The sequence below is a fragment of the Haliotis rufescens genome, unplaced genomic scaffold (assembly GCF_023055435.1).
Source record: "Haliotis rufescens isolate VD_foot unplaced genomic scaffold, xgHalRufe1.0.p SCAF_6, whole genome shotgun sequence".
Taxonomy (NCBI): Eukaryota; Metazoa; Mollusca; class Gastropoda; order Lepetellida; family Haliotidae; genus Haliotis; species Haliotis rufescens.
The window spans coordinates 29,876,252-29,898,337 of record NW_025964334.1 but is presented as its reverse complement, the minus strand read 5'-3'; the positions used below and the strand labels follow the sequence as shown (position 1 = coordinate 29,898,337).

The following is a 22,086-nucleotide window of genomic DNA, read 5'->3' as shown; positions in this document are numbered from 1 at the left end:
AACACTGCTGAGCTACCTTCTGCATATCAGCTGATCATGTCTATCTATACCAAAACAGAAATGTACCTCCCAATGTTTATAACAGTCATTTCATCAACACTCATCAGAAAACTGGATTGATTGAGTCTCTTGATTGGTCTCTGAGTGGTCAGGCATCAAGGTCATAGTGTTAGACATAATGTGACTTTCTTCTTGTTTGTTTTTTAACTTACTTTCTTTATTTGTTTACTTATTTATTTGTTAGTTAATTCAGGCTGCTGTCAGGAACATTCAAGCTATGTAACAAGAGCCATTTAATATCCTTATCTTCACTGGTCAAAGAATCTAGTCATCTGAGGATCAGCCAGGTGGTCAAAAAACAATTCAGCTGATGTGACATTGCTTGGCATGTCACAACTGATGCTGTTCACACTTCAAGTTACAAAATTCAAAATTCAAAGTAATATAGCAGTCACGGGATAGTTCAAGGATAGATCATTATCAAGGTTCCATGCATACAGCATATGCTTAGAGGTTGACACACAATCAAGGTTCCATGCATATACAGTGATCCCTCGCTGCAACGCTTCCTTAGGGGTCCAAATGATTGATGAGCATTCTAGATGATGAGCGGTTTAACCGAGGTGGAGTCGTTAGTGGTAGATGACCAACAAAACAGTATACATGTTCTGCCAACCTAACACGATCTATGTTACACGTTTCAGAGTTAAAAAAAGATTAGAATAGACATGATAGAAGTTGTTTATGATTCATAGTGTAAATAAAGATTTATCGAGGAACTCAGTATCAATATGCGCTTTCAAAAAAACACATAATATCCCTTCAGCGAATTCAGGAATAACAAACTGGGTCAATAAAAATATGCAATTTGATTTAAGACATCACCAGACATGATTTACCATCTAAATTGTATTTCCTGCTCTCCAAGGCATTGTTTTATTTGTAGAGATTAAGATTACCATGTGTATTTTCTTATAAACTAAGTCAGAAATAGCAATCAGCTGTGCACACGTTTCCTCCCAATCTACCGGTGATTCAGTTAAAATGTACCCAATGATACACTGATACAACGGCAAAGAATTTTGATATATAAACTATATATATTAAAAAATAAGTATTTTTGTACAGGTGGTACGCGGGATATTTTTACATATGGAACAATTTAACCAGTCACCGTAAGGACTTCCCGCGCTACATGTATTTCAATTGCGAAAACGTTATGTTGACATTTAATAGTTAAACTGCCAAAAACATGACTTTTAACTAGTCAAGGTATGGCATTTATGATATTTGTATCCATTCTCTTGCAATTAAAGTTTGTTTCAAGGGGCCAATAGCGGTAATCTGACTGTGGTTGCTGTATATAACAGTGTGCAATCTACCGATCACTACGCATATGATTTCGCCAAAATTGTTGTGAACATTATTATAATTATTGAATGAAATTTTGAATATAATTAATAAAATATATTGCAAACATTAGTCCAGATAAACAATGAACAATTTTTTTATAACCAGATATTATAATAATAGGATTAAAATGTGTACTTCAATTGTTGATTTATATGATCACGGCGATCAGCTGATAATGTTTTTTGAGATGGGGCAAAACATCACGTCATTAGAAATCTTGAGTCTATTAAAAATGTAGGTAAATTTTGGGAGCCATGCTTTACTGCGAGCTGTAACCGAGTTAGCACCATATTGAAGAGCCCAATAGTGGGGGAACACTGTAGCATATGCTCAGTGGTTGACACGATCAAGGTTCCATGCATACATCATATGCTCAGTGCTTGACACGATCAAGGTTCCATGCATACAGCATATGCTCAGTGCTTGACACATGATCAAGGTTCCATGCATACAGCATATGCTCAGTGCTTGACATGATCAAGCTTCCATGCATACAGCATATTCTCAGCACTTGACATGATCAAGGTTTCATGCATACAGCATATGCTCAGTGCTTGACACATGATCAAGGTTCCATGCATACAGCATATGCTCAGTGCTTGACATGATCAAGGTTCCATGCATACAGCATATGCTCAGTGCTTGACACATGATCAAGGTTCCATGCATACAGCATATGCTCAGTGCTTGACACGATCAAGGTTCCATGCATACAGCATATGCTCAGTGCTTGACACATGATCAAAGTTCCATGCATACAGCATATTCTCAGTGCTTGACACATGATCAAGGTTCCATGCATACAGCATATGCTCAGTGCTTGACACATGATCAAGGTTCCATGCATACAGCATATGCTCAGTGCTTGACACATGATCAAGCTTCCATGCATACAGCATATGCTCAGTGCTTGACATGATCAAGCTTCCATGCATACAGCATATGCTCAGTGCTTGACACATGATCAAGGTTCCATGCATACAGCATATGCTCAGTGCTTGACATGATCAAGGTTCCATGCATACAGCATATGCTCAGTGCTTGACACATGATCAAAGTTCCATGCATACAGCATATGCTCAGTGCTTGACACATGATCAAGGTTCCATGCATACAGCATATGCTCAGTGCTTGACACGATCAAGGTTCCATGCATACAGCATATGCTCAGTGCTTGACACATGATCAAGGTTCCATGCATACAGCATATGCTCAGTGCTTGACACATGATCAAAGTTCCATGCATACAGCATATGCTCAGTGCTTGACACATGATCAAGGTTCCATGCATACAGCATATGCTCAGTGCTTGACACGATCAAGGTTCCATGCATACAGCATATGCTCAGTGCTTGACACATGATCAAGGTTCCATGCATACAGCATATGCTCAGTGCTTGACACGATCAAGGTTCCATGCATACAGCATATGCTCAGTGCTTGACACATGATCAAGGTTCCATGCATACAGCATATGCTCAGTGCTTGACACATGATCAAAGTTCCATGCATACAGCATATGCTCAGTGCTTGACACATGATCAAGGTTCCATGCATACAGCATATGCTCAGTGCTTGACACGATCAAGGTTCCATGCATACAGCATATGCTCAGTGCTTGACACATGATCAAGGTTCCATGCATACAGCATATGCTCAGTGCTTGACATGATCAAGCTTCCATGCATACAGCATATGCTCAGTGCTTCACACGATCAAGGTTCCATGCATACAGCATATGCTCAGTGCTTGACACATGATCAAGGTTCCATGCATACAGCATATGCTCAGTGCTTGACACGATCAAGGTTCCATGCATACAGCATATGCTCAGTGCTTGACACATGATCAAGGTTCCATGCATCCAACAAAAGAACAGGATACACAGGGGTAGAAACTAACATTTTTTGTCCACCAGTCCTTATAATGATAACATATAGCAAAAACCTTAAAAATGGCAAATATCTACTAGTCCTTATGATATCTTAACTATTGGGCAGATTGGCAAGGACTATAGGACTGGTGCCAATTTCTAACCCTGATACAATTAGTCAAGTCACACAACCTGACCACCTAATCCTCATTTTAGTCGTCTAAGACCTATTCTGACCAGGAATCAACACCAGGGCATCCCAACATATAATTCTGTGTGACTTATTCCCATAAACATTGATCCCAGTCCCACACTTAATTACTTTACTCTATCATGACACATCAAATACATATAGTGTGATATACAGGCCTCCAGACAAGGAGGTTCCAGTAAAACCCTCTCATCGAACATAAAAGCAAACATGAAGTAATTTAGCTCACATTTCAGGCAAATGATTAATTCTATCAATGGTGTTTACCTACCCTTATCAAAAGCATTGTAAACACAGCAAAGTACATGTGTTAGCCCATGTAAATAGCAGAGGTTCTTAATCACTTAATTTCCCTGATAACACTGATATTTTTGTTTGTTTGTTTGTCTTGTTTGCCTGTTGTTTAACTCTGCACTCAACAATATTTCACCTATATGATTATGGTCTGTAAATATTCAGACAATCCAGGAATTGATATCCTGAGCATCAATCTAAGCAAATGGGATATGATGACATGAATCAACCAAATCAACACATCTGACCACCCGATCCCGTTAGTCGCCTCTTACGGTAAAGCATGGGTTGCTGAAGACCTAAACTGGTTCCACTGTTGGTATGCGACGCAAGCTTAGCCCATTCTACTCCGGATCTTCACAGGTTTATCTTTATGTGGCACAGGTCATAAGTACAAGTACCCGTGAAGATCTGGGTAGGAACTGCTTGTCATAAGATCGGGTGGTCAGGCTCGCTGACGTGGTCGATTCTTGTCACTGTATCCCAAATTGCGTAGATCGATGCTTGTGATGTCAATCACTGGATTGTTTGGTCCAGATATGATTATTTACAGACCGCCATCATATAGCTGGAATATTGCTGAGTGCAGCTTTAAGGAACAAAGAAACAAACAAATAAAACAAAGGGAACAAATAGCACACATACAAACATGTCGAGAACAAATAACGGCAAAGGAATCTTATATGTCGCTCAGGCCCCAAAGAGGTTACTCCAGAATTAGACATCCCAATCAAATGTGTCATCACAGAAAAGAGTATTGATTTGATTGCCTTCTACCCACCTACATGAAGCCAGTTTCATTTATAATATATCTCACATGAAATACTAATGAGGCTGTGTTGATATCATCAACTAGTTGTAGATGTGCAAGATCACTATGGCAGAACCACAAAACAATGTCTGTTGTCATCAGGTCATAAAACTGTATTGGTAGTTCAGAAAATACTAATAAAAGAAGGGTCATCTCATGTAAAACATTGTTACACTGAGTGAATTATGCAGATTTTAGACGTTTACCACATTGGTCGAACCTAGGAGCTCAGGTATGGTGTGACAAACCAAGAAGCATAATCAGGTCGTATATGGGATTCAAACCCACGATCAGAAGCACATCAATGGATGCAACTCTGCACAACATGCACAACAAATTGCAACTTAGTTAGACCCTTGGAACTTCCTTTAAACGTCACAAATGAACATACCATAATATATTGGTGTTACATGAGAATTATGAAAATCATTTCACAAAGACTATGTTCATTCATGGTAGTTATGGTTTCTAAATATTTCGGGGAGATTCTATTTTCTGTTTGTTTTGTTTGTGGTACATTTTTATGATTGTATTCCCTTTTTTTGCCCCATATTCATATTTACCATGTTACACAGGATAAAACATGGTTCATCCAGTTCATACATGGTTACCATGGTTACATTAGCAGTTGGTACCATCAGGGTTTCAGATGGGTTCATTTTCGAATTCTGTTCTTATATTTACACTTTGCGATCAAAATATGATCAAAACCTTTCTGTTCTCATGAAGTGTTTCGCTTGTTAACCTACCTACAAACCCTAAACCTATTGTTCGTTACAGACAAAAGCAAAAAGAAATTCACATTATATTGCATGTTCCAGTACATTCGGAACATTGAAAAGTACCCTTCAGTTATTACCCGATGTATTAGTCCTTTGAACATGTTGAACAAGACAAACCAAAGACAATACCAAAATTTGTTTGTTTTGTCAATTTATACTGCAAACAAGAATGTTACTTGTTACAAAGCAGCAATTTTGTACAAAATAATTTCCACAGCATTTAAAAAATGGCAGGTACAAAAAACAAACCTACCAAAACATTCAGTGTCAACACAAACATAAACACAACCAAATTTCATTCACTGAAAAATGTTTACATTGATTACGAAATTATAGTCACCTAGCTAACCACATGTAGTTAAAATAACAACTTGACTTTGGACAATAATTGAGTTACATAAGCATGATACACAGCGATGAAGATCATTGGCAGAAATTTGTGTGAAACCTAAAAATCATGGTAATATTCATGATAATCATGATAATCATGTGATAATATTGGTTATTTACTCCTGTTGTTATGTTTCGTTATTACCTCAAGACCCAGATTGCTTTCAGTAGTGCTAAAATGTACAAAACAGATTTTTACCATATCACAAAAGTGTATCACCTTTATTGTGTTGGTTTATCAAATCGATAACTATCATAACACTATCCAATATATCCTCTAAAAAATATTACCTGCTTAATTGACGACATCTTCTGCACTTGTGTTTTGTCATAACAGTACAAGTTTTGTGAAATCCCAGCAGATGACTGATACACTCCATGGCAAAAGGGTATCGTATTACACAGCAAACCCCATTCTATCTCCAGCGGTCAAAACAACACAAGCACAGTTGTGTCTGTCTGCTTCTCATTGCCACAGTAAATATTGTCATCACTGTGTTGGTAGCAGAATTTTCAGTATATCATCAACGTTTCATCGACTTGCTTCATGAAACAAACTCAAGCTGAACATCAAACAATCATTTCCCACTGAAATTGAATTGCTTGTTACTGGTATCCAATGTTTGCTCATAAATATTGATATCACTAAGTCATTAATAACTGTGACATCAAAAATTCATCACACCTCAAGCATGTCGAGGACGTCATACCCAACAATGCATGATTACCATATTTACATATTATGTAAGTATGTCATAAATATAATCAAAAACTTCCAAATGCTTAAAAATGAGTCAACACACCACATAAAGCCATAGTGAAGTCATTGTATCCAGAAAGGCTTCATATACACAACCGATTTGGCCAAACCTTATCACAGAACAATCCACAACATCAAAGAACCCTTACATGCTTGTGGCTGACCAAACACAATACATATGAAAGTGGGTTCATAATCAGATCACTAGTCACAGGTAATCAACCATGGACGACTTGTAATCACAAACAAAAAGCCAGCCAACTACATCTTCACTGTACACTCCTCGGTACAATTCCTTCACAAGAGTATCAGCCAAGCATCGTGGCTGATAAGGTCTGAATCAACGAGACCTAGGTCACGAAATATTAATTCCTGTTCCGTACATGCCCACTGCTTGACGACATGGAGGGAAGAAGTGACTACATTCCTCTGGCAGTTTCACACAGAAATAATCAATGGTGTATTGATGACCATGATGAATGGGAAAGGCCGGGAAAATGAAAATATTCTTTATTCATGACTGACCCAGCAAAGAGTGGTGGAACTTAAAATGGGAGTCACATTGTGACTAGAACACATAACGATTACAAAGGTTTGGGGGTAGTTTCACATTATGACAAACCTACACTGCTATCAATCTCTTACAATTTCACAGCAAAATCTGATAGTGGTGTGGTGTGGTGTGGTGTGGTGTGGTGTGGTGTGGTGTGGCGTATGTAATATCCCAGTAATATCATATTATTATGATAATGAGTCAAGTTCCATACAATCAGGGTTCAATGACACACAATCAACCATGTCACCAAGACCCTAACAGGGCCGGGTGGTCAGACTCAGTGTCTCGGCTGCTGTATGTCATCGTATCCTAACTGCGTCGATCAGTGCTCATGATGTTGATCACTGGATGGTCTGACCCAGACTCGATCATTAACTGTCCGCCATCATATGGCTTAATATTGCTGAGTGAGGCGTTAAACAACAAACAAACACACCATGTTAGGTATCTTAATCACCCAATCCATCTAGTTGCTCTTACAGCAAGGCACTGATTGTTTGCTTGTTTGTTGTGTAACGGCGGGCTGTAGATAATCGAGTCTGGATCAGACAATCCGGTGATTGACATCATGAGCATCAATCCACCCAATTGGTATACAATGACATGCATCAACCAAGTCAGCTAACCAGACCACCCGATCCCGCTAGTCGCCTTTTATGGCAAATGCTCCAGATCTTCACGGGTCTGTGACGTTATGAGACCAGAGTTATGCTTACACAAGACCAAAACTTACATTGTTGAGCATATTAACTAACAGTGCAATTTCTATGAAAAAGATGGGAAACACTGACCGGGACAAAAACACATCTTACAAACATGAACTTCCCCTGACAACTCAAGTACATGTACACTGAAACCCTGGTCACCAATATCCAAAATCTACTTAAAATTGATTTATTATTTATAAGACAATGTGATTTCATAGCCACAGCAGGTCTTTGGTCTGATATTGGTTGACAATCATCCCACGATTTCACTGTAGACACAACTAAAAAACTACCTCTCGCTGTGTTCAGCGAGTTTTCTGTTGCTCCGAGTGAGTAAGTGTGTATGGTTTTAAATCATATTTAGCAATATTCCAGCAACATCAAGGTGAAAGACACCAGAAATGGGCTTCACATATTGGACCCACATGGAGAATCCAAGCCAGGTCCTCGGCATGACAAGTGAATGCTTTAACCAGTAGGCTACCCCACCACCCTATGTTGCTGATTATCGATATGAAATTGTTCATCGATAATAACTTACATAAACTATTGTGATGAAATAAAGTTTAGATTTACCGAAACAGACTTCTTATTGTCAATCATGTCAATTGCTGAACACGGAAAGCGACTGTTTTCGTTATATCCCAAATGTCCACAAAGTAATCCATGCATAAATATGTCACTGCTCACCAGTGGCGTGAAATATGTTGATTTCTTACAGGACTTTCTTGCATATTTGCTGAAAGTTACTTCTCCAATATTATATCGATAATTGATTAATATTTAGTTAGCTATTATCGATCTCTATGATCTATATTGATAGCCAAGCCTCCTATTGACACCAAGAATCATAATCAAGGCGAATCTGGTATTCAAACCCATGATCGTATGATTCAAGTTCACCTACATGCCTAAGGGAAGCAACTCTGCACAGATAATTGCAGTACTTTAGATCACTGGGCTCCTCATTTAGCTGATGATAGTACTGCATGTTTGTTTGATCGTTTGTTTGTTTGTATCTTGTTTAATGCTCTGCTCACCAATACTCTAGCTGTATGACAATGGTCTGTACATAATCGAGTCTGGACCTGACAATCCAGAATTTGACATCATGAGCATCGATCCATGCAACTGCAATAGATGACATGCAATCAACCAAGTCACCGACCCTGACCAACCAACCAATCCATTAAGTCACCTCTTAAGACCAGCATAGGTTGCTAGGCACCAAGTCACCGACCCTGACCAACCAACCAATCCATTAAGTCGCCTCTTAAGACCAGCATAGGTTGCGAGGCACCAAGTCACCGACCCTGACCAACCAACCAATCCATTAAGTCGCCTCTTAAGACCAGCATAGGTTGCGAGGCACCTAGTCCTACCCGGAACACACACTGGGGTTTGGCTGGTACAATGACAGGTACTATTAGATTTGACCCGTTTGTTTTCAGTATTTTCAAAGAAAGTGACATAACTATAACAACAATGTTTCCCTCAATTTTCTCGAGCCTACCAAAACAAAACTGAACATATCTGTCATCAAACGAATTTCAGTCAAATTCAAATCAATACAATTAAAAAGCCATATCAGGCTTATATAAACCTTAAAACATCCACAAACCCACACAGCTAAATGGTCAGTTATGTTCTATGGACTTCCTAGCCTCCAACTCTGCAGAAACTTGACCCTTTCACCCTGGGTGGGGGTGGGGGGTGGGGGGTGGACACTTTAGCTGACATGCTTGTTTTCTTATGCAAACATTCTGGGTTGTTAACAAGGAACAATATTTCGTGTAGAGATGAATATTGTCTTTACCTCTCAAGGTTCATGGGTTCAATTGGTATGTTTGGTCAATCAACATATGATAAAATTCAGTCAGACCATTTGAGCATATACATTTTGGAGATACATTTACATGTCAAATTTCGGAAATCATAATTTTTGGTTCAGTTTGGTTCAAATTTTCAAACACTGACCATGCTGACTGTTTCTTATAAAAAAAACTGTAAACATTGCTGAAATAAATGATATAGAATACACGATTCATTGACTTCTACATCATTTATGAATTTTGAAGAAAGTCCAGTCAGATATTGATATTGATCAACTAGTAAGAATGCCTTATTCCTCTTGTTAAATTACTATCACATAAAACTTTGACGAAATACTATAACCATGACAACTGTGTAAAATATATAATGAATTGGAACCCTAAGTCTATAAAACCAAACCAACAGTCACACATGTTCATTATCTCGGCCTAGCCAAGCTGTCTGGTTTAACATCCCGAACAAAACACTTTTATCATTTATGGATGTAAGTGAAAATCGATGTCTGTTGCCATCAAGCCCAGTCTGAAAATAACATTGTGTATGAACCATAGCATGCACCTGTCAAACAGGTTAGATGACAGGTGCTCTTTTGCATATCTCTGTTACCATAGCAACACTAAACAAACATTCTCTCAGGACTGCAAAACAAAGCCAATGACATACAAGAAAGACTAATGATGTCACAGCTGGTTCTACTCTGTGATATGAATATGCCTTACATTATCACTACCAAATAATTAAATATAAACAGAGCTCCAGATAAGCTTTTGGTGTTGTTGGTATTTTACCCATGCATTTTAAAATCATTGGGTATCAGTAATTCTATCTGGGTATTCAAATTTCTGTTACCCACTAGTTTTTACACATGTGGGTATTAAGTTAAATATTTAAAAACACTATTCATCTAGTCCCTGCAAATCTGTCGTCCTGTGGGTTCGAGAGCTTTATAGGACTCAAAAATACCACGATACTTCCACAAGAAAGTGTGATGGCAAATGATCATGATGTAACTGTCATCGTGTGGTTTGGCAAGGTTGACGGAATGCCCGTTTATAATTTCAAAATAAGTTGCTGATTTGCTAATTGAATACGCAGGGTTACTTCACAATATTTTGATGATACGCACAAGTTTTATTTTTGCAGCGTATCTGTAATGTTCGTTGCGTATTTGATACGCTTGGATTTTGTTTTACTGCGTATTTCTGCATTTCTGATGTGTATTTTACGCAGATACGCAGCTTATCTGGAGCTCTGTATAAATAACATTTAATCTGTAACTATGATAATGATGATATACGATATAATGGAAATCAACAAGCTATTTTTCAAAACTCACTATCAGCTAGTATCAAGATTCAGAAAATGTTTGTGACATGTTTGAAGGCATTTTAAGTCATCATTGGTTATACAGTATACAGAACCATGGTCTATATCATGAGGAATCTGTAAAACAGAATGTTAAGGCTGAATTTGAGAGATTTGTATGCAAGATTTGTTTGTTTGTTGTTTAATGCTGAACTCGAGAGATGGGGATGGAGATAGAGTTATCAGTCTGGTTGTCTGACTGAAATTTGGAGGAATTTTATACACTGCTTATAGCAATAACAAAGGGGATACCTGGGACTAAATTGCTAAAACAATCTTCGTCACTATCATAAGATAATCGTACATTGTCATTCCCTAAGTTCAAAACTATTGCATACTGAAGATATTGTAAAATATGGCAATCACCTGGTAGCTTATTCTGCAAATATATGTGTATGATAAACATTTGCCTTGCTTTTAAAACATGTTTTTAGAATCTACTATTCCAATTGCATATTGCAACCTGTTTATGACATAAAACTGTACATTATCATGATTATCATGATTGTAAAATGTAAACATGCATTTCCAACCTATCCTAATTTTTAAGTTTGTGAAAATGGAAATCAAAATATCTTTGACATATTACATGTAGCATGCATGTTTAGTTGCATTAGATATAATAATACTTTGATTTTAGGCAATCATCATATGACTCAGGAGAAGTCAACATGATCAGATGATCAAAGAAATTATTTCTATCCCTGAATTCAACATTTAATTGAAACAAATATTTATACAAACTCAGCATACTGAGATGTCCATACGCTATGAACAATTTCCTGTAAAGAAAGTTCTGTCATTATCATCAGCTGTCTATTGATTTTATCGAATTCTAAAGCTAAAAAATGTTTCAACTTATTGAATTCAAAGAATGACCATAAGCATGATAAGAATACTTCAATCTTATTAACAAGTAAAGAAAGATTTATACAATGAAGAAAATCAACAAATGCTTTGCAGCATTATAGTCAAAGGGAGATAACTCTCATTCAAACAAATATAAACTTTTGCAAACTATCTTCCAAATGCATTACAGTAAGAACTATTTTCAGGCAACAATCCCAACATGCCCAAAGAGTCTTGAATACAAACGAACACAATTCAAACATCTATTGAATAAAATTGCTGAAAAGAATCACATTTAACCATAGCTCCTTTGTCTTTGACCGTGTTCTAACTAACTGAATTGTTAGTTAAACACCACTTGGCAATGACAGAACTTCTTTTTTCAGCTATCATTTGTCTTGATGAAAGAACAATTTCATGAAAAACATTTGTCGCCCAGTGGGATTCAAACCCGCGAAGTCCGCACTGAAGACTAACGAATGTAGTCTTCAGCCACGGCGACATGGGAGAAAAGGTATGAAATTAACAAATAAATATCAATTGCATATCCCTTTATGAACTACGAAATGTGTTGAAATGATTGATTAAACCACTCGGCGCTGCACACCTCGTGGTTTAATTAACCATTTCAAGGATTAGACACTGGGTCCTCGTGGTCTAACCTATACATAATAATCAGTGTAAAGCTTACATGCTTTACCTTACTAACCCACAAACTAAAAACTTATTGACCATGCATTGCTGTATTGTATGATGTATCAAAAGTTTTGAGTCAAATTATGATGGATTGCATGGATGCAACCAATTACTTATCAACAGAAGTGCGTCCGAGGTGAACAGACACGATGCTAAAGAGCCTGAATCCCACTGGTGTAGGCTTCCTCCTGGTGGTGTAAGTCCTTCACAGTAGAAATGATGTCATCATTATTTGTATAATGCTTGCCAACAAGTTCAAGTTGGTAAAGAGGGGGAAATCTAACTGTGCCAAATCTTGTGAATACAGAGGCTGTTAACTGTGTGTAAAGCCACAGTCATGTACTGCAGTCATGGCAACACAGACTTCTGCACAGGTGCATTGTCCTAGAGGAACAACACACCTTCACTGACTTTTCCTTGACATTTAGCCTTTTTTGTTTGTTTGTTTGTTGTTTAACGCTACGCTCAGCAATATTCCAGCTATATGACGGCGGTCTGTAAATAATGAAGTCTGGACCAGACAATACAGTGATTGACATCATGAGCATCGATCTGCACAATTAGGATACGGTGACATGCATCAACCAAGTCAGAAAGCCTGACCACCCAATCGTGTTAGTCGCCTCTTACGACAACATAGTCGCCTTTAACGGCAAGCATGGGTTGCTGAAGACCTATTCTATCTTCTATTTATTTAGCCTTATTATTCTCTCACAGTTGCCAAAGCAGAATAGAATAATACTGGCCATTAATAGTCAGACATTTCAGGTTGTAGTCCATAAAGTAGAATTCCCTTGGAATCCCAAGAAACCAAAGCCTACACCTTGCCAACTGCTGGACCAGATTTTGCCTCTTCGTCTGAGGAGACATTAGATGTTTCCACTACTTTGACTGTTGTTTAGTCTCTTGCTCAAAGGGGTGACTCAAGACTCATCCACGGTTACAAATTATTCAACAAAATCAGCTGGGTCAGCTTCCAAACAATGTAAATTCTCACATGAGATGATGAACCCGGAGCAGTTCTGATGCCCAGTTCAAACCTCAGAATATTCTCAACTGTCTCATGAAAGACACCTACTGTATTGGCAATGTGATGTGTGGTGAGTCATCGATCATCCATTATCACCTAATGTATTTTATCAACATTTTCCTCAGTGGAAGCAGTTGGAAGGCCTTCCTCATCTTGGATCATGCTCAAGGTACTCGCATCCTTTTCAACAGTTGGCTATCTAGAAACATGCTGCCTTGTTGTGTATTCGGTTTAAATGCAACCAGTAAGCATGGAGAGTATTGCACTCAATACATGCAAACAGCTAAGTCTGTACTATACATCCCTTTTCTGCCACCCCTCATATATCATAATTAATATGTACTTGTAACAGATTGTATGGTGTAATGGGACAAGAAAACACAAAATGACACATGAGTTTTACTTACATCATTAACCACTACAGACAGCATGTACCATAACAACAATGTGCCAGGTCAGCACCCAAATGGCAGCGGTGGTGCCCCAGTGCACCGAAGCAAAGCTCCTAAGCAAAGCAAAGCTCGGCTCACCAAAGCAGGGCTTACAACAACCTGACTTTTTCTCTCTCTGTCAATCCCAGTCAGGATTTAAGCTTCAATAGCCAAAGTCACAAGTCATGCAAGACATTCTTAACAATCTTCAGAAAATAAAATGAGCAAGAAGCCTAGCTGGTTGACATCATTTAGCACAGGACAAAATTCACAATATAAGTTAAGTACCACACAGGGTTTAAACATAGGAAGCTTATCCATATTAGCTGAGGATTAGACTGTACAAACTGCAATTAATTAGTGAATGAAGCATAAATGACATGACTACAGGGTAATTTAACAGTTTGAAGCAAAATTAATTACAACAAGAGTTTGCCACTAACGTGGCTATATGCCCCACCCCTGTTGCAGAATTTATGACATCATTAAATCTAAACAAACCCTGACCTTTTTTAACCGAGGTGGAACTTGTCATGGAAATTGTAAAAAAAAAGAAGAGTATGGAGCCTAAGTCCATCTTGTTGCCATGGAAACGTAAAAAAGTAAACATTTCTAAAATTTCTAAATAGCAAAAGGCACCAGTTCAGCATGTACTTGACAGACCTGCAAAGTTTCATGAACAAACATTGAATGGTTTCTGAGTTATGCTCCGGAGGGTTTCTTACAACAAATTAGCTTGAATAGGTGGGAACTAAAATGAAAATGATTTTTTCCAGCTCAAGATATTTATTTTTCCTTAATTTCTTTGGTTCTATCTATTATTATTAAGTAAGGAAAAAGTAAACGCTACTTAACACGTCTACAGTACATGATGTACATATACCATCTCCATTAAGTTCAAAGTAGCAAGTACACACATTCACTCCAGTAAGTGTCAGAAATGGGTTGCATATAAGGAAAATCATATCTTTTACTCCAATGCGACATCTCTCAGCATGAATTACCTTGGACATTCTCAATGCCAGCATCAAGGCTTCCAAATGCTCAGTACAAGTGCACAGAGCATTCAGACAAGAATCTGATATCAGTTTCTTGAAAACAAGCACAAACAATCTTTCACAATTGTACATAATGAAGACCACACCTGCATCATGACCATAATGTTGTGGATATTTTATACACCCTCTCATTTCAGTCCAGTTCTACAGTGTAGCAGTACCATTGAAGGTATATTTGTGTCCTGTGTTAGTTTTCTTTTAACACCAAATTATTTCAGTAAGCTGTTATCTGATTGCCTCAAGAACCCACGCATCCTTCATTTAGACTGGGTGGTCATGGTCGGCTCATCAGTTCACCTGATGTGACCTATAAACTTATTTGGGTCAGTCAGTATTTAGTAGGAAAAAATGAATGACAATACCATGAATACTGTTTAATATGTTCAACATGGTCAGACAAATATTTCAACTATTTTCATTTTATTTTCTGACTGTGGCAATCTGCTACAGTCGGTCAAATTTATAAATCAAATGGATAAGGTGCTGCCTGAGCTATGCATTTTATCAAATATTAGCAAGCATCATAATAAGAACCTAACATTTATATCTACTCGTTTTCTTTTTTTCTTTTACTACAATAAAAAATGCAACAGTGGGACAAATCAAAATAAATTGAAACTATGCTATTTAGTGTTGCCTTACCCAGCCTGGTTTCTATTAACATTATTAAGATGTGGCCAAACATTAATCACATCATTGTTTACATACCACAATCAATATAATCTGTCTTAGTACCACAACAAACATAACTTTCATGTCCTTATCAACTAGCTACAATCAATGGCAATGCAGTCTACAGGGTTGGTTGGTTGGTTGGTTTGTTGTTTAACGCTGCACTCAGCAATATTCCAGCTATATGACGGCAATCTGTAAATAATTGAGTCTGGACCAGACAATCAAGTGATTGACATCATGAGCATCGATCCACGCATTTGGGGTACGATGACATGCATCAACCAAGCCAGCAAGCCTGACCACCCAATTCCATTATCAGTCTACAGGGATGATATTGTCATAGATTCCAAACCAAGTGCCCTTGACCATGTTGACACCCAAATGGGAAAAACATTGCTATTATTGTTCAAAATTAAGATTTAATAGTTTGTAATTTCTTGAATTTAGAACATTGTATTTCAACATTGCTTTAAATGCAACAAGTATAAAATAAGCTTAACAGCCTCTTCCCCTTTACTGGTCCTGTAATGATAACACAGTGCAATACAAGTCCTCTCAACCAAGCCATAACATTAGCATAATTGTAGGCAATCTGTGAAACTATTATAAGGATTTCTGTGATAATACTTCATGTACTTCAGCTTTAATAAATGTTAAGATTTCTATTACAAGTATGATTTCTAAATATGAATTGGTCTGCAATATTATTTTTTTATTATCCCAAGCTGGCTTCAACAGGAGATATGGCTTGGCTGAGATCCTGTGAGATATTGCTTCAATGAAATTTCAAAACAATGCTTTGCAGACTACCGGTATTGTGATGTCACTGGTCACCAGAATGTCACAATCAAATGCCATCACTAATCTCTCTGCCACTGAAGATGGCTAGCTGTACTTTTTACAAACCAGATATTGCTCTAAAAGATGAAAAAGTTGAAGAATGGTGTTGGAGATGTTGGAAGATAAATAGAATCTCACCCCCGTGTCTTTGGATATCAAATATATCAACACTCATCAATAAAGGTTTGAACTCTTATCAACTGTGTTGATAAATATGACATCAAAAGAGTATGAGATTATCAATCTAATCATGCTAATTATCATTTCGTTTCAGAATATGACAGTATACTAGGCATGTTAAGTTAAGGTGTATCTGAAAATCACGATTAATCATATATTTAACACCATTGAACATGGTGAATAAGAACACCTCATATTAGTTAGATGGCTAAAATGGAAAATATAGCCCCTAACACAAAGCCACAACTTACAGTTACACTAAGACCATGAACATGATGATGACTGTAAATGTAAAGGACCAAGATAGTAAGCATGGTAAAGAAAATCAAGGTTAGTGAAGTGAGAATCAATTAACAAGATGATCGAGAGCTGCTCCCAGCTAACTGCTCTCTTTCGCATTGTCATTTCCATAGCAGCAAGAACCAAACATGCCAGTTACCAAGATTATAGCACATTCCAAATTTAGAGTGATGGCTCAATTAACGTTCTATTGAGCACACCTTTTCACTCAAATATCAACTAATCATGCTAATTGAAAAAAACATAAGAATCTTTGTGTTTAATACACATTATCATGTAATCTACACAACATTATCTAAGGAACAACATTTGACTGAAGACGGCCATTTTGGTCCATAGCAAATGTTGAGAAGTATAGATTATGCTAGATTATGCTTATTAATTATCATGTTTATTAATTATCATGTTAAAAGAAGAAGACAATTAATCTATTCTGATCAAATGGGGTTTTTTAACTCTGTTTCACAGATTTTTAAGAATTACCAACAATAATGTCCGAATCAACAATGTGAACTGTGTCACTTAAAATAATTGAAAAATGCATTGTATTAAATTGTAGATAACAACATGTACAAAGTGTTCTTACAAGTACATATATATCCATGTTAGCTTAAAAATATTAACATGATTAATTAACATATACATACCCCTGTATGACCAAAATACCTTTAAGAAACATACAACTTGCAATTAAACAAAACATATTCATCATGGTTAGCTTCACAATTTCATTTTCATTTTGGGCTACTAACTAAATGTTAATCAAACATTCATAAATAAAAAATAAAAAAGTGTGTCCTGAAGCAGGGATTTTTCAAGGATTAACAAAGAAAGTGCACTTGCTTGAGGGAGGGTGGCTATTTTGTTCGATTTTTTTTATTTCGTTTCAAGTTGTTTTCTTAACTTCAGAGGTATTATAACATTGTATTTTGTGATAACATTCAATGCAATAACATAAAACCAAACATAAAACCTCTTCCTAATTATTGGTGCTCTTTACAGTGAAATACAGATTATCCCAACAAAGCCATAGAATTAGTTATTAGTTATGTATATAAACATGAATTGGGAAATTATTAATTCCAATCTTGGATTTATTACTGGCATTTCCTGCAGACTTGGGTCCAACTATTGGCCTTTCAGCATGTCTAGATAAATCCCTGTAATGTGTTCCTGTCACTTTTCTCTGATCCAATGATGAATGTCATGTCAAGTTTACTGATATGCAGAAATACATTGTCGAATGCATTTTTTCGGTTTAATAAAAATGTAGACAAAATAAATATAGACCATTTATGTACATTGCATGATTACAACATTGCAAAAGAGCCACATTTCTTAATATTTTTGCACATGGCCATTTAAGCAGTTTACAACTATGGAATACATCCATTACACAATTTCATCTGTTCTCTAGCATGTCTAGGAGAATGGCAGCAAAATAATTTCATATAATTAGATTCTTGATATTGTGCCAAACAACACAGTGTCTTTCATCTCTCATGATGTTCCAAAGTGTCATCAGGATAACATCACATATGTTGCACGCTTCTACAATGGTTGGTAGAAAGTGACTTCACTTCAGCAATGTTCAGTAGAGTTTCTAAATCTGTGTAACTGAGTTTAAGGGGTTCATATTTCATACATTTTTCTGAACCTTATATTTCCTATGATGAAAATTGATGAATATGTCATATATTCCATAACCGATATGATTATGTCTTCTCTCGTGAATGAATGCTGCAAGTTAGGGTAATTTCCTTGCCATTCGACCATTGAAGCTGGCATGACAGGATTTGGACTGATTAACACCTTTCTGCTGCAGATAATCCATAATGTCTCCAAATTTGTAAGTTATTTTCTAAGGAACCTTTTCAACCACAATATTTACAATAAGAAATCAATCAGAGTTTGCCATTCAAAATAAAGCCTTTGCAGTGTTCTAAAGTAAGCATGCTATTTTATATATATGGGTCCAGTGTTTCAGTAATATCACTATCGTGCTTTAGGGGTCTGTGGTCCTGAAGCATGTTGAGATTTGCTCTTGTAGTAGTAGTAGTAGTAGTAGTAGTAGTAGTAGTAGTACCCCTTGAGTTTCATGCTTATAATTTCGAACACATGAATAATTAAAGTGTCAGCATATCAGAACACTTCCTTTCCAAGTCAGAAATGATTACAATAATCATGTAGGAAAATGTGCAAATTATTAAGGGGTTCATTAAAAGATCTACTGACAAGGAACATTTTTTAATACTCACAGGAATTCACAAGTGTTACATTCAGTTTCACTTTGAAACATCAGATGTAATGTAGATGGTATATCGATATGCTATAAATATTTAGTCGTCATGAAGTCGTCACAAACGGTGGTGGTCTATATGATTGGGACACTGCAATAGTTATATACACTTGTCCAACAGTATCACTTCTGAAGAATAATTATGTCACAACTCACGTCGTGTTTTGACAGGTACGATTTCATCTGCAGACACGCATGGAAACTGTACTTACCACGAATATTGCTTTGGTTTTGGAGGTTCATCTTCTTCTTCAAGGGGTTGTCTGCTACCAAATCGGGAAAAAATGCACCCCATGACTCAGCAGATGCATTCGGTTATTCAGATAACGTGTAGTTTCAAAGCAAGCAGCTTAATCTCTTGCTAGTCGCGGCTTACCACTTTCTGACCACAACAAACTACTGCTATTCAGCATCACAGCTGTACCGGGCTCGCCGGTTTTACTGCATTCTGATTGGTTGAAATAATGCCGTGCCAGCTGATTTTGCAAGCACCTGTTCAGATGGAAGTTTTGCATGCATTTTTGTGTAAGACTTATATCTGCTTTTTTAAGTCGAGGCAAATATACCATAAACGCGACTGCTTAATGAATAATCGATTCCATAAGGAGTTTTCGCAATTCAGCACTACAAAAGCAAAATAATACCCTCCCCTTCTCTCTCTCTCTCTCTCTCTCTCTCTCTCTCTCTCTCTCTCTCTCTCTCTCTCTCTCTCTCTCTCTCTCTTAATATGAGGATTCTTCACAAAAACACGCACGATCCTTTTGGGGGAGCGCCGTGACAAAAAAAGATAGTTATGGTTTCAGTTAAGACTATAGGTCAAATAGAAGTCTTAGCAAGTTCCCTATGATACATATTCTAATCTAACATATGTCCTATTTGGGATTACACTTTCTTAATAACGGACAAATTCTAGTACTGTTTAGGGTAACATAAGTTACAACTTTTACCACTTTCTAAAATGCATTAGCTATTGAAATACAAATCTAGCTGTAGATAATTTAGCTGATTACACAGATACATATTAGATACAGCGTCTGTAATCACCAATAAACCCATTAACGCCCAGATCTCTACTGGAAATGGTTAGCGCTGAGCATAGTTTCTAGGGCTGCAACGATACACCTAGGTCACGATACGATACGTATCTCGATACTTACATCACGATTCGATACGTATCTCGATACGCATAGTGACAAGAGAAGACAAGAGATAAATGAATTAAACTTAGTTTATTAAAATGAAAAATAAAATGAAAGTGTATGAATGTTCATGAGTCATAAAATATATACTGTAATGAGTACTTTAACTTAATGAATCATCTGCCATTTCCATGTAATGGCTAGCAAACACAAAAGTAACAGTCCTACATATTTGTGACTTGTGACTAGATGGTAGGAGGAAATACTAAATGTACCAGTGTCCAGTAACCAATGATTTGCCATTTTCATGTATAGAGGCAAAAAAACCAATTAAAAACAATTATAGCGACAGCCCTGTAATACACCATTTGAAAGGTCTAATCCTATAGTGATTATAACTATGAAAGTTATGTCTATCACATTATTTAAATAATGCATTGACAACTTAATTAAGTTCGTTGTAAATAAAAAAATTGTAAGCTAACACATTCATAACGTCCAGATTAAGGACCAAGGAAGCGACAATTTGACGATTTTGGGCAAATATAAGATTTCAAAAGATCTACTTATCATTTCTTTTTTATTTTCATTGTTTACGTAATTGGATTTTTTTTTTTTTAAATTATGAACAGCATCTGTTTTCACCCATTTCCGGATAACAGTGGCTGTCCGCTCAGTAACATGAAGAAATACCTCCGTTTTCGAAAGCTTCGTGTGATAAACACGTCCGTCGGTGACTGGCATATATGACACATCGCGAGAAAGCTTGTTTGTTTTTTTCAACTAGGCGCACGTAACATTGCCTGGAGTCTTTTCGTAGCTATAACATAAGATTTCATTGGATACAAAATGGTTTCGAATGACGCTTTCTTGCCGAAATCTGCTACAAGATTCATGATTGGTCAAATTTGAGCACGTGACCTGGACAGGCAATCAAATTACAAATCCTCGTCAATTTCAGATTTTACGAAATATTTTGGTTGAATCGTGTTATTCTGAACGTTTTAAGCAGGAAATCGCGATCTATATTAAAAATATGGAGCTTCGTGGATGTATCATGCTAGGTTATAAGCTGTGAGAAAGATTTTTCATGCATATATTTTGGCATTGAACATCGTGTCCGAGCCGGGAATTCGAGGCGACGAAAGCCGAGATGTCATTTGACTAACATTACACGCGATCGCACGAAAAGATGGAAATGATAACTTAGCTGTAAGTGCGACCACTTTTAGATATATTTTTGTTGATTTTATTTATCACTTTGTATAATTATTTATTTAAAGATTTGCTTGAAACGTCTTTGTTTTGCTCTTTGACATGTACGATGTGCACCCGTTGTCGAAGTGTGTGTCCGAGAATTACATTTTCAATAACATTGCGGGAAATAGTGAATAACTTTTAATCTATCGATAAAAAATGATAAACTGAAAAAGAATAAGCATTTCAGACATTGTGAGATGTGATAGATTTAATAAATGAATGGTAATGACAGGTAGGTCCATAAAAATATATTCTATTTAGACGTGACTAAGTCTGGCCGGTTAACCAGCCTACGGTGCCTGGAGACCGATGCTTCTTGGCCGGTCTACCAGCC

At 36.9% G+C, this 22,086-nt stretch overlaps 1 protein-coding gene across 2 annotated transcripts in view; it reads right to left on the bottom strand.

The window, feature by feature from the left end:
* The window catches only part of LOC124141032 (protein XRP2-like), a 28,712-nt gene extending 8,936 nt beyond the window's left edge, over nucleotides 1-19,776 (bottom strand). The window contains exon 1 of one of the 2 annotated variants that reach the window (XM_046508894.2): nucleotides 19,566-19,776. In XM_046508894.2, the coding sequence (XP_046364850.1) occupies nucleotides 19,566-19,648 (83 nt within the window). In that variant the 5' untranslated portion in view covers nucleotides 19,649-19,776. Of the gene's footprint in view, nucleotides 1-6,065; nucleotides 6,952-19,565 lie in introns of those variants that run through there. The other variant, XM_046508893.2, reaches the window with a different exon arrangement.
* Nucleotides 19,777-22,086: the final 2,310 nt, after the last annotated feature.